The sequence below is a fragment of the Ylistrum balloti genome, unplaced genomic scaffold, assembly GCF_031769215.1.
Source record: "Ylistrum balloti isolate Yb309-2 unplaced genomic scaffold, AGI_CSIRO_Ybal_v1 Utg369742, whole genome shotgun sequence".
NCBI lineage: Eukaryota > Metazoa > Mollusca > Bivalvia > Pectinida > Pectinidae > Ylistrum > Ylistrum balloti.
Window position 1 is genome coordinate 163,927 of NW_026781951.1, and position 12,945 is coordinate 176,871.

Below are 12,945 nucleotides of genomic sequence, written 5' to 3' on the forward strand. Positions count from 1 at the left end.
CACACATTAAATTAAGGCTGTTCATCCTTGGAAATTAGAACTAATTGACCAGTTGATGAGGTGCATTCACAAATATTTTTTTTCCTTTTTGCTCAAGTGGGCTAAAATACTACAAAATTTAGAACAGAATCTTTAATTCATTGTCAGTGTAATTTTGTATTTAACGATTTAGGGCCATCAGTAGGTCGGGAAATTCCGCTTCATTTTGGAACACCCAGTAGACATCACAGATCAAGTCCGGGATCGCTCGGTTAGCACGCCGACAAAAAAGTATGAAGCTGGGTGATCCCTGACTGTCTCGGTTACATCTTTGGGTTGTTACAAAATAAGACTGAGTTTCAGGGCCTAATATTGGGCCTAAATCCTTAAATACAAATATAGAATGTATGACATGCATTTAATGATAACTAGCAAAAAATGGAGACAAATTATTAGCAGTTAATCCTGAGTGCTGGGTGATACTAAGGCAGAAGTTTCTGTAGGTGTCATAGCAGCTGGTGTCCCATGCATCCTTGCTTGTCTTCCTCCGTTTCTGTCCCTGGCCCCCGCAAGCCATTTAGTAATGGCAGCCTCTGTGTCCTTCAAGGTTGCCTGTCGTGTTACTGGATTCATGCGTAGACAGCTTTATAATAAATGAAGGTTATGTTCACTATTTTACAGAAGGAATGTTAAACATACATTGGTGAGATTCAAAAGATATTATCTGTGGAATATCTTGCATCTTAGAACTACCTAATTATATCTCAAACAAAACCATATTCAGTGTAACAAGAGTATATTATGACAGCGCCATAGTTCTGATCAAGTAAGTGGTGTCAGCAAACTGACACAAGATTTCTTTCTGAGCTTCAACTGGTGACAACCAATAGGGAATTACATTTTTTTGTGATTTATCTGTGAAGTTCATAATCATATAGCTAGTGCTATTGGAATGAAAGCTTTAAGATGAAGATTTTCTACCCATTAAAGCTGAACACATGGAAAGACAAGTTACATTTATAACTAGAACTTTAAGCCAAAGGGTTAGGCAAACGAATGTCGACACCAGAGTTCAACGAAAAAGATTTATTCGCTATATACTCTATATAGGAAAAAGATTTGAAGTGGAATAACTCTTGTAAAAATGAATGAACCTATTCGGTGCTACCAATAACAAAAACAAGAATAAAAGAAATAGAAGGCATATTGTATAGTTACATCTGGGGAGGGAAAAAAGAAAGGGTTAAGCAAAAAACTATAGTTCAAAATTATGAGAGGGGAGGATTAAATACAGTTGACCTCACAGCACATGTTAAGTTAATGTTAATAAAATGGGTGAAAGCGCTAACAGACGAACAGGATAGACAATGGAAAATAATTCCGGGGAGATACCTTACCAAGGCTGGAAGAAAATACATAATTTTTGCTATGAATATTGGTAATATAAACCAACTGAAAGAATTTGACATTCCCACATTTTATAAGAAAATTATAAAGGCCTGGATTGAAATGGGAGGGGGACAAAAACAATATCCAAAACACACTGTAGACATTGGAGGCCAGATAATATGGGGAAATAGATTCATCACATATCAAAATAAAGTTATAGTCTTTGAAAAATGGATTGAATCAAATATTATAAGAATAAAAGATTTATTAGATAATCAAGGAATTATTAATGAAAATATTGTTTTAGCAAAATTAAGAAACAAACACAATTGGATTTCAGAATTCGCTATTTAAAGAAATCCATTCCAAATAAATGCAAAAATAAATTAAAAAACTCAAATATAGACAAACATATATGGAATACAGAACCTTTTAAACCTACTATAAAACTGAAAACAGCTATATGGGAATTAGATCAGTTGTGCAACAAACAAATATACAACTATCTTAAACACTTAAACTCCCAAAAACCAATCTCCTACATCTATTGGGCTTCCCAATTTCCTGATGACGAAGACTTAGACAAAAAAACGGCAAATGCTCTGAAAATCACTTTCACTCACATTTATGATAATAAGCTGAGAATATATCGATGGAAATTGATTCATAAAATCTTAATAAACAATCAGTTATTATATAAATATAAAATAAGGATTAATCCACTATGCAACTTATGCAGTGTAGTTGAAGATTTTGATCACTTTTTTACAAAATGTGACTTTATAGTTCCTATAAACAATCAACTGAATAAAAGTTTTGAGTTGATAGGCTATAGAAAAGACATGATAACATTAAAAAACTTAGTGCTAGGTTATAAACTCCACAGTGACAACCATGTGAATATAAATATTTTACTAACACTCATTGGATTCCAATCTATAAGGGTTACTGTATGAGTGATAACAAACAAAAACAAGTTAACTTAATAAACGTTCTAAAACAAGAATTAGAAATGTTTCTTGAAATTCAAAAACACAAAAATAAAAGTATTCCTAAAATTATAAGTAATTTCTTCAACCACTTAGAATAATCTAAGTATTAATTTTAATCTATAACTCTTTTGCGAAACCCGGATGGCCGCGAACAGCATGTAAACATAACAACACGTGACCATTTCCAATGTAAAAATAGCTTCCTCAAACCGTTAAGCCTGCCTAAAACAAAGTCATTTCATATTAAATATTACTTTACCTAATACTAATAAATACACTGTAATTACTATAAATTACATAAGACAGTCATAACTTCTTATCTAATTTGCAAGAAAGCGGGCTTCAACCAAACTTAGGCCTGCTACTCTGTTTCTGTTAATGTATATAGATCTATCTGTAATTGAGCTTCAGAAATATCATGCCACGATAAACAAAAAACGAATTCAATAGACTAAAAATACCCTAACAAATAAACTGAGGTTTTGGAAACAAAATGAATGTCTAGACTTACCATGTCAAGCAGTAAATGCTCAGCGTTATGCAGCCATGTGCTCCGGTTAAAGTACCGTTGGCGCCTATAGCAGATAGTTATGAATACTTAATACGACTTTTTATTGTCTTAATATTTTAATATGTTTATATACTTATAAACAAAATGCTTTGTTGGAATGAATGTGATATCTATTTTATCTACTGTAAACAAATAGCTATAGGTCAGGCTACAGCTACATGTATTTAGGATGAATGGTTATGTGAAAGGCGAGTGAAGAATGTGAGCCCTCCTGCGAGAGGATATTTCTGTATCTATTTGTTTATCACCGAATAAAAAAAATGTAAAAAAAAAAAAAAGAATCATAATGAAAATTACAGGTGCACAACTTTATATAATAGGAAGGATCTCTGTAAAGTTTTAGCAACGTTGGCTAAAAACTGTAGGAGAAGGAGCGCAGACAAACTTGTGTATACGGACGGACGGAGAGACGGAAAACCCGAGTCCAGTATCCCCCCCCCACCCCCATAATTTCGTTGTGGTGGGTATAATTATTCAATTGTCAGAGAAAATGGACTCAAATACATATAAACCGATTTCGAAAGTAAAATTGCTTCAACTTACGATAAATAATGTCTGTGATCTTCAGCCCCTCCAGCCGTCTTTTTCTTTTAAGCCCTTAAAGTTATACTGTCGGGCAAGGTTGGTGTCCATAATTGTCCTCATTGTTCGAGCAACAGTGTCCTGAATATCACGGCCACCAAGGTCAGCTAGGTATTTCACCAATGCAAGTTTAACAAGGAATTGCTCTCAACACAATTATCAAAAAACATCAAAACTAACTTTGTGAGATGATGGCGCCAATGGTTGACTTTGGTGTTTTACACTGCCGAAAGTCAAATACGTATTGACATATTCGACTGCTCAATACGTTAGAGTTTTTATCTGTGTATCAGATATCTATGGTTATTATATAATGTAAAATAAATTTCTGCGATTTCAAATGAAGACTATTTATAGGATACACTTAAACTTCTAATACGTTCTTAGGAATCTAGAGGCATTTTAAGTGGTTCCCTCAGTACACTCACACAACTGCTTAGTGCTAACCAACAACTTTTAAATGATACACTCAAAAATCTGGCTAAATAAAATACATAACAAGAACTTCCAAATGATATAACATGATAATATTTCATAAAATCCCTTCAAAATTAATATACTAACAACTGAAGAAGATGCAGTTTCATCGTGAACCAGAAAAGCATGTTCAATAATTGTGAATTAAAGTGGTAATGGTGCCAGTATTTTTTTTTTCAAAGTTAATTTGTTCACGAAATTATATAAAATATGATTTACAGCTGTTTCAGTTTCTACCCGCCAAATCTTCCAGCAGCGTTATCTATTTCCGTTCGCAACCGGATGTCGAATTATTTAAAATTAGTGGGAAAAAATAGCGCACGCGCGAGATGTAGATAATTCTAAGTTATTTTTTTATATTCTCCATTTTATTTTGTTGAATAATCACAAAACACATTACTTAAGGCAAGTGTGGCAATAATTAAAAAAAAATCCATTTTGTCCTAACATGCGTCGATCACTTCTCTTTATGTACAATGTGGTACGTACTATATATGGGTCCCTCACGGGTACTTATTGGGCAAACACATATACATTTTGGATGTTTCATGTAACAAATATCACATTTTTTTGTTTTCTTTTGATCGAAGTTGTATTAATAGGCCATAAAGGATTGTATAGTCAAATGATATACATTTACGAGGTTGTTTGTAAACAGCACGGGTCCCATATGGGTACTATGTGGGCAAACATATGGGTACTATGTGAGCAAACCCATATGGGCTTGCCAGGATTTAGCTCATATGGGACCCATATACGCTCGTTTGCTGGGATTTTTAATTTTAAAGAATTGTGAACAGCGGTGCAAGCATATAACTGTAAATCATACTGGAATATAGTTCGTGATAAGTATAACTTGGTCTCTTCGATCACTTCTTGGTAATAGACAGTGTTATGCAAGGGTCCCAATTTAGATCGTCTCTTACGACCATGCAGTGGAATTAAGGCGACCGTCTTATCGATACCTTTATCAGAAGACATTGGAGTTACATTCCTGACATGATAATTAGTCACATAATTCGACAATGTATGGACGGGCTGTCTTTAAAAAAAAAAAACAAATAGAAAAGAAGTACCCGGTAATTATGAATCTAATATTGTCTTTTTGATACTGAACTGATTTCCTACATAAATTATCACCACAATGAAGTCAAGAAGACAATTTGTAGTCATTATATTAAAAACTGAAAAAGAAGAAGAAGAAAAAACTTAGTAGGTTTTCTAATATGATATTACATAGCTTTGTAAATTAATTAATTAATTAAAAGGGCAATTGCGAATTACATTCCCTTAAAAACTCCAACAAACGAAATATACTGCCTTGTATTGTACAGTCATTCGAGGACGAGTGCCAGAGCGGGCATGAACAGGCATAGAGACACCGGCTGACCGTAACCTTGCCGAGCGATTGCCACAATCAATAAGAACAAAGATATATATTTAGCTGTTATAAAATGTTTACATGCTGTTGACTGTATAAACACTTCTCACGAGCGCGCACGGGCGTACAGGTAGATAAACAACATACAATCCAATACACGCTCAAAATCAACTTTATTCGAACAAGTACGACTCAGATGTTATATACACACATAGAAAGGGAAAAATAATAGTTTATATACTCACCGTGACTGATATTTCACGCTTTTAACTGTTTAACTGACATTGGCATTTCAATGTTCCGGGTGGACGCTCTACTTCGGTATAAAAAAAATAAAAAAAACACCGTATGCGCACGTAACTTTACCAAAATACTTACCAAATTTTCCGTAAAAAGTCGGATTGTGACACTGACCACATGGAAACCCACCTCCCGCCCAGCGGACATCACCTTCTAAATACAATCTACATCTCCTGTCAGTCTATCTTCCCAGGTTCAGCATCTTCGATGTCTGATCTATTTATGCCCTGTGCCTTTTTATACGATGCTTCTTCTTTCGTCTAGAAATCTTACAAGTTCTAGACGAGGTAAAACTGACCAAAGTGTAAAAGTGGTAATGTTTTCTTTCCAACTAAATTATACCGAAAACGGACTCGTTAATGATTTTCAATAACAAGTAACGTAACCAGGTATGCTACGTCGTGGGGAATATTCTGTTCCCATATTTCTATATCTAGTGTCTGAGTTTATTTAGGTCATGTAACGAACATATCACGATGTTTTGTTTGTCAACATATTTATCTTATATTTAACACTAAATCATAACTCTTTTTATTGATATATACAGAGCATGTATATATATTTTTTTCAATATAAAAGCATTTTTCGGCATTTAAAACATTTTATAAATTTTATCTCGACCAATGTATCAAAATATCTTATCTTTTAACGGAAGCTTTCTACTCATGCCATAATCGAATCAATACAATGTTAAACTATGATAGCACCGTTCAGAGGGTTTTAATACCAGCGAACGGGTCACTATATGTAACGCCGTCCTAAACGACACCCGTACTGAACACCGGACTGACGACATGAGTGGAAGTAAGCGTGTTGCTGTGGTGAGTCATTATTGTCTCCCTTGTAGTGTTTTTAATGTGTAAATTACTCATTTATTGTTTGTGACAATGCCAATGCTATCCCATGCTGGTAAATGATATGTTCTATGAACACGATGAAACTGACATGTTCTATATATTGTTCTAATAGGTATGTTCCCTTATTTGACCGGACAAAATATGCTTGTCTATTATATTACATAGATATATAGTTTATATATTAATATATTTTTCATTTCAACTATATCTTCATTTCGTTTCTTTAAATTTTCCCGTCGTGAACTATAACGTTTTGTAATATAGTAATGTAGACAATAGCAGACTTTTTCTGTTGGTGCTTAATATCATTAAGGTTAAACAATGTGAAAAAATGTCTACATCCTCGTCCATTGTAATTGAACTTCATATGTCTAAGAAATGGAAATTGAATTTAGACATGAAACATGAGCAATAATTTATAAATTAAGATATTCTAAATAGATATATTCGAAAACAACGTCGAGTTGTAAGCTGACTAATCTTTAGGGAGAGGTCGCGGACATGATCCTTTCTGTTCTCTTTCACAGGTGACTGGGGCTAACAAGGGGGTGGGATATGCTATAGTGCGTGGCCTGTGTAAGCAGTTTGACGGCGATGTTTATCTTACAGGTAATTAGCTATGTCGTGTTTCTACTTCAGGAGAAGCTACCAAGGCAGCGTGACAGGGTTGTGTTAGTCGTTCTAGTTGTTGACTATTGCTTGGTGATAATGAATAATCTGATAACACTACCTTTATCACGTTAGTATGAGACGTATCTAGTAGTAATATTAAAGATGGACATTTATCATACATTTTAAGGTTATTTTGTATATCGTCTTGAACAGCATAGTCATGACCAACATCTATTATCATATATGATGTAGCATACAGTAAGTTGTGACTATGAATCCCAACAAGTTGAAGTAATAAATTGCATACATGCATAATAAAACACGTTATACGCTAGAGCTCATTACATTAAATTTCCTAACTATTATTAAACAGGTCGAAACGAAGAACTCTGTCTTAAAGCGGTGGAAGATCTAAAGAAAGAGGGATGCAATGCCAAGTTCCACCAAATGGACATCACTAAGCTTGAAACTATAAATAAATTAAAGACGTTTCTCCAGGATAACTATGGTGGACTAGACATTCTAGTTAACAACGCAGGCATTGCATACAAGGTAAAATTTGTTTGTTTACTGATTACTTCATAACAACAACAAAGATACAAACTATAAATTCTAGACTTACTTTGTATTGATAACATGTAGAGCAGAGATATATAGAGATTGTTTATCATACCTCTTTGTCCGATATATTGTATTACAAATATATAAGATAAATTAATGTAACTAATATATTTATACATAATATTTCCGCTCTGTACCGGTTTTTTAATACACATTTAAATATTGTTACGAATAAGTTGCCAAACAGACATTATTCTGAATTTGCTTTTGCTATAAGTTTCTATACTCAACAAAACACATAACTCATTTTATTTACATCAAATGTTTTATTTCAGCAAGCATCAACCGCACCATTCTCCGAGCAGGCGGAAGTGACTATCCGAACCAACTTCACCGGGACACTAGATGTATGTGAAGAGCTGTTTCCGCTTCTACGGCCACACGCAAGGTAGACAAATATTTAAACGTAATGCTAACATGTTAAATGTGACGTTTTTGTTTCTTTATGACATCAAATCAATACACGCTGATATACTTTTTTGACATATCACTATATTTGGTTTTGTTTTTGAAGTCCTTTTTACTTTATGTACGCTCTACTCGAACTGTATTAAGGACTTGTTGTGATGCATAAAGTCTATCAAACAAATAAGTAAAACGTAACTGTTTTCAACATGCAACACAGATCAGTTTGTAAACATGGATTCGAACAGGTTCCCTTTTAAGTACATTAACAAATCATCTAAAATTTATTATCTACTTTTTTCAGGGTGGCTAACGTATCAAGTATGGCATCTCAATTTGCTCTGAAGAAATGCAGTATAGATATACAGAAGAAACTTGTAGACATTCCACATATTAGTATGTCGGAGTTAAAGACAATGCTGGACCAATTTGTAGAGTAGGTATACATTATACAATGAATCTTTATTAGCTTTCCTAAATATTTTTATCACGTTGTTGTTAACAAAATGAATATAAAGGCATATACAAAACCTCTTGCTGTATCTATCAATTGCATTTCGAAATAGTTCAAACTAACAACTAAATTATAAAATAAACAGACACGGTTTGATGTTTAGTCTTTTATATGAAATGTCTACGTTTTTTTTACTCCAGTTCTGAAGTAAACATGACCTAGTTCTAGGTCGTACGTTGCAGCTGTCCAGTTTTAAGGTGAATCGTCGGTATTTTGTTTTGGATGTTAACATATTGAAATATATAGGGCAAAAGTTCTAGTTCGTTCAAGGCAGATCAGATATAACTTTGTAATACACTGAACATTCAATGCATTTTTTATTTAAGAATAAAAATATCTAAAATTCTTTTATACCACTTGAATTGTTCAAAAGCATGTCGACCTCTAACACTTTGTACTAATAAAAATCTTAAATGTAATATCTAGCCGATGTTTGTTATATACATTGCGAAGGGTTCATAATATTCGCTTGTCCAGACAAAATATTAATTTTACAGAAACAATGGTATACATGTATGTTAATTCAGTAAATATTCCATATTCCAGTAATAGACATTTCTTGCACAGAAGTCTCTTACGGAATTTATGTTTTTTTTAATGAAGTCTAACCGTTGTGTATCTATATGTATAAATTACACCAAAATGAAAAAAATATATATATTGATAATTATGATGACTGAAAGGTTGAATAGCGTTCACTGTAACATATGAAATATGTTATGTTTATTGTTACAGTTGAAATATGTGTTTGATAGAGCTTTGGGTTAAACTAAGAATGAGTGAAATTGAACAGGATGATGGATAGTTAAAACCTGGACGAATGTTATGTTTCTTATAAAGTTGAAAACATATTTTGTATATTTGGTTTTTAGTTTTCGTCTTTCTTATTTCAGCGCAGCAAAAAAAGGAACAACTGATGAATCAGGATGGCCAAAGAGCGGTTATGGTGTCTCAAAGATCGGAGTTACAGTTATGTCGATGATACAACAAAGAGAGCTACTTAAAGATGCCAGAACGGACATAGTGGTCAACGCGGTATGTAGATAAAGAATATTTTTATGCTATCTGTTAAGAATTAAAAAGAAAAGAAGAAGAGAACAATATACAAGATTGTTTTAGCTACAAAATTAGGGAGGTCCCGAAATATCTACTGGACAAATTTGGTAGGAAATCGGTGAATTACAATGCAGTGACTGGAAAGCATTGTTCTGATTGGTCAAAAATGTTATACAATCACTGTAGTGATATCAGTTTTTATCTTATCAAATCCTTTATTTTACATATTTATAGAATGAAGAATGATGATACGAGTAAAAATAATAGAATGACGTGAAAATGCATTTAGGTTACTTTGAGTTACAAAACTCTTTCGTCGAATGCTATCACAGGTAAGATGGATTTAACACAGGCGATAAATAGGTTGTTATTAGTGAGATAAAAACCGTGATTGCATATTATTTTGTTTTAGTGTTGTCCTGGATATGTGGATACTGATATGACGTCACATAAAGGAACAAAAACCATTGATGAAGGTAATTTGCTATGTGGTTGCTAACAAAATGACATATGAAATAGCAGATACTGTCAAAATGTCCTGTAAGATAATATATTTTTATGGGGCTTAACTTTCCTAACGTTTTTTCCTCAAAAACTACACTGTCGGAGACACTTGATTTTTTGAATAAAGACTTCTCAACAAATCTGATAATATCCTAATTTTAACATTTCCTGGACATATGAACACGTTGGTAAGAGTACCATAAAATGAATGAAAATAAACAACCACAGAAATGACTGATTTCTTAGTATTTAGTGGCACATAAGAGTTATTTTTATAACCTATGCAATAGTTTTGAAAAAAACCGTCTGAAATTCGTGATGTTTTGTGATGATTCACAGATATAAAATACATTCTAATCATAAGATCAAAATGTATTTCTTTGAATCTAGAAATGTACTTAGTCGATGTATTTGTTTTAAATCAAGGTGCCGACACTCCTCTTTACCTAGCTATGCTGCCTCCGGACACGACTAGTCCCAAAGGAAATTACGTATCAGACAGGAAAATTGGCAAATGGGAGACAACTCAATAAAGAACGAATGAATATAAGACATGTCACCATTCAGAGATCAAGCAATGTTGGTTTCCATGTACCCACAAGAATGTCACCAAGAATTGACTTTCAGCTCCATGCGACGAACACTACCACTGCCGCTATCTCTATACCGTCGTTTATCTTAATTGAAATTGCGTACTTGTTCTTGATTAAATGTCTTAAATGTTTTGTAAATGAATGTTCAAGAGGCACACAAGTAAATAGCACTTTTCAATACAAACCCTGAGTTAAATGTAATATAGCGGATACTAATTTATTGACGCCAAGGAAACGATTGTTGCACATCCAAATCAGTCTATTGAAAAACAAAGAGGTACACAAAAACAAATTAAATAGTTTGCTTCGCACTTATTGGCTATGTATATTATTTGGCCATGCTGTGTCTTATTCTTAATTTGTGTTTAAACATGATATCGTCGTGAGTTTCTTTTGTATAATCTGATATATTGTTGCAATTTTAAAATGAATAAGTGTTCCAACCCATTAATTTAACTTCAGCTTTATTAAGCCAAAGATGAAAGAAGATGAAGGCAAAAGTATTTATATATAAAAAGTTAAGAGTAAGACTTTGTAATTCTGGGCGTGTGTTCATAAATTTTAAGCTTGACCAAATTACTGATGCGGCATTTATTAAAAAAATAAAGTTATTTACAATTCTTTTAAAGTTATAAATTGTTTTGAATATCTTCAACTCAACAGTCTGAAAAAAAAACTGACATCAGAACAAAACACGACGGAAAAAAAGTATTTGCTTGAAAAGCATGTTAACTAATGAACATACACTAGCTGTGATTTTGATCAGATTACAGTAAGTTATTTACATATTACAGTGAACGATACAACAAAACATTGTGATAGGTATTATCGAATATTGGTGTGGCAAAATATTATCTCAACAGTTTACAGGACACAGTTTCACTAAACTTCATCAGCGTTGAAAGCTAAGCAAAAGTTCAATAAAATTGTTCAAAGACACAAATATATTGAGCAATTTCAAAACTAAACGTTACAACAGCGATTTCAGTCTTATTGTGTTCAACCCAGAGGTACAACGTAGAGATTAATAAATATATACATGTTACGGTAATTGATCATGGGTTGGCAAAGCCAGAGGTCCACAGCACTCCATTCTCTATTTTAATCGGGTTCCACCGCCGCTTTCGCTTGTAGATTCCTCATCATTCTAGACAGGACTTGACTTTAACTTATCAAAAATATATTACCAATACATTACAGAACACCATTTATATTTGAACATTTACAGAGTTGAAACTTGACAGAAACTTAGCTTTATAGCAATAAGTCAGAACATGACTGTTGAGCTATAAATTTAGAAAAGACTGACATTGAGGAACATTCAAACACTTTTCGCGAAAAAAACCTGACTGCGAAACGACTACGCAGTGAGCCATGCATTCAAATGAAAATATTCTAACCCAACTGTCTCCTTTTTAATCGTTAGATATGGTTCACTCGCGTGCAAGACCTCACGAAACGACCATAAGCATTTTCCAATAAATTGAATTTGTTGAAATTTTAATGAACATAGATATGCTTTTTACCCAGTTAAACTTCCATAACATTACATTTGTAATACCTAGCTCCATATTTGAGTTCAAAACATGCCGCAGGCTTTAATAAAGAGGATTTGGTCCCATTTATTATAGTTTTTTGAAGTTTTGGGGTAAAATTAGCACCCTGGCTCACACCCATGACAAGGGTCATATAAATAGGTCATAGTACAAACCATAGGTGACCTTAGGATTCTTTTTAACAAACATGTTTAGGAGTTTACTGGAGTACTACATATAACATACAATAGATTGAGTTTGGGTGTGTGTCAACTTACATGTATCGTGAAACAGGTCCTTTAGAGATAAAAAAATAATCAAATCTGACACTCGAATTGACATTATCTTTTTCGGATAGCGTTACTGATCTAGTTGTCATGCATGAACAGTAGGTGTCATGTCTGACTAGGGTCATAAACGTAACACGTTGGTACAAAGAGACCTCGAGGAAAAGGAGGTTAGGGCCGAAAAAGTAGCATATAATAAAAAAGGTATTTGGAAGTATGCCAAGTCGCTGAAATGAGGTCAACGTATAACTAGTTATAACGCCATCATTACATAGCATAGTGTAAAGATC

The 12,945-nt window shown here is 33.3% G+C and overlaps 1 protein-coding gene across 1 annotated transcript; it reads left to right on the forward strand.

Moving 5' to 3' along the window:
- The first annotated feature begins 6,465 nt into the window (after positions 1-6,465).
- On the forward strand, positions 6,466-10,773 carry LOC132543194 (carbonyl reductase [NADPH] 1-like). Its single transcript, XM_060206669.1, has 8 exons — positions 6,466-6,492; positions 7,056-7,137; positions 7,514-7,692; positions 8,037-8,149; positions 8,471-8,602; positions 9,574-9,715; positions 10,149-10,212; positions 10,667-10,773. The coding sequence occupies exons 1-8, from the start codon at positions 6,466-6,468 to the stop codon at positions 10,771-10,773; spliced, it is 846 nt and encodes a 281-aa protein (XP_060062652.1).
- The last annotated feature ends 2,172 nt before the right edge of the window (positions 10,774-12,945 follow it).

Bases quoted from the DNA above. Each gene is read 5' to 3' on its own strand.
- LOC132543194 (XM_060206669.1), top strand. From the start codon at position 6,466: ATGAGTGGAAGTAAGCGTGTTGCTGTG. The intron at 6,493-7,055 runs GTGAGTCATTAT...TCTCTTTCACAG, and splicing joins GAAGTAAGCGTGTTGCTGTG to GTGACTGGGGCTAACAAGGG. The intron at 8,603-9,573 runs GTAGGTATACAT...TTCTTATTTCAG, and splicing joins ATGCTGGACCAATTTGTAGA to CGCAGCAAAAAAAGGAACAA.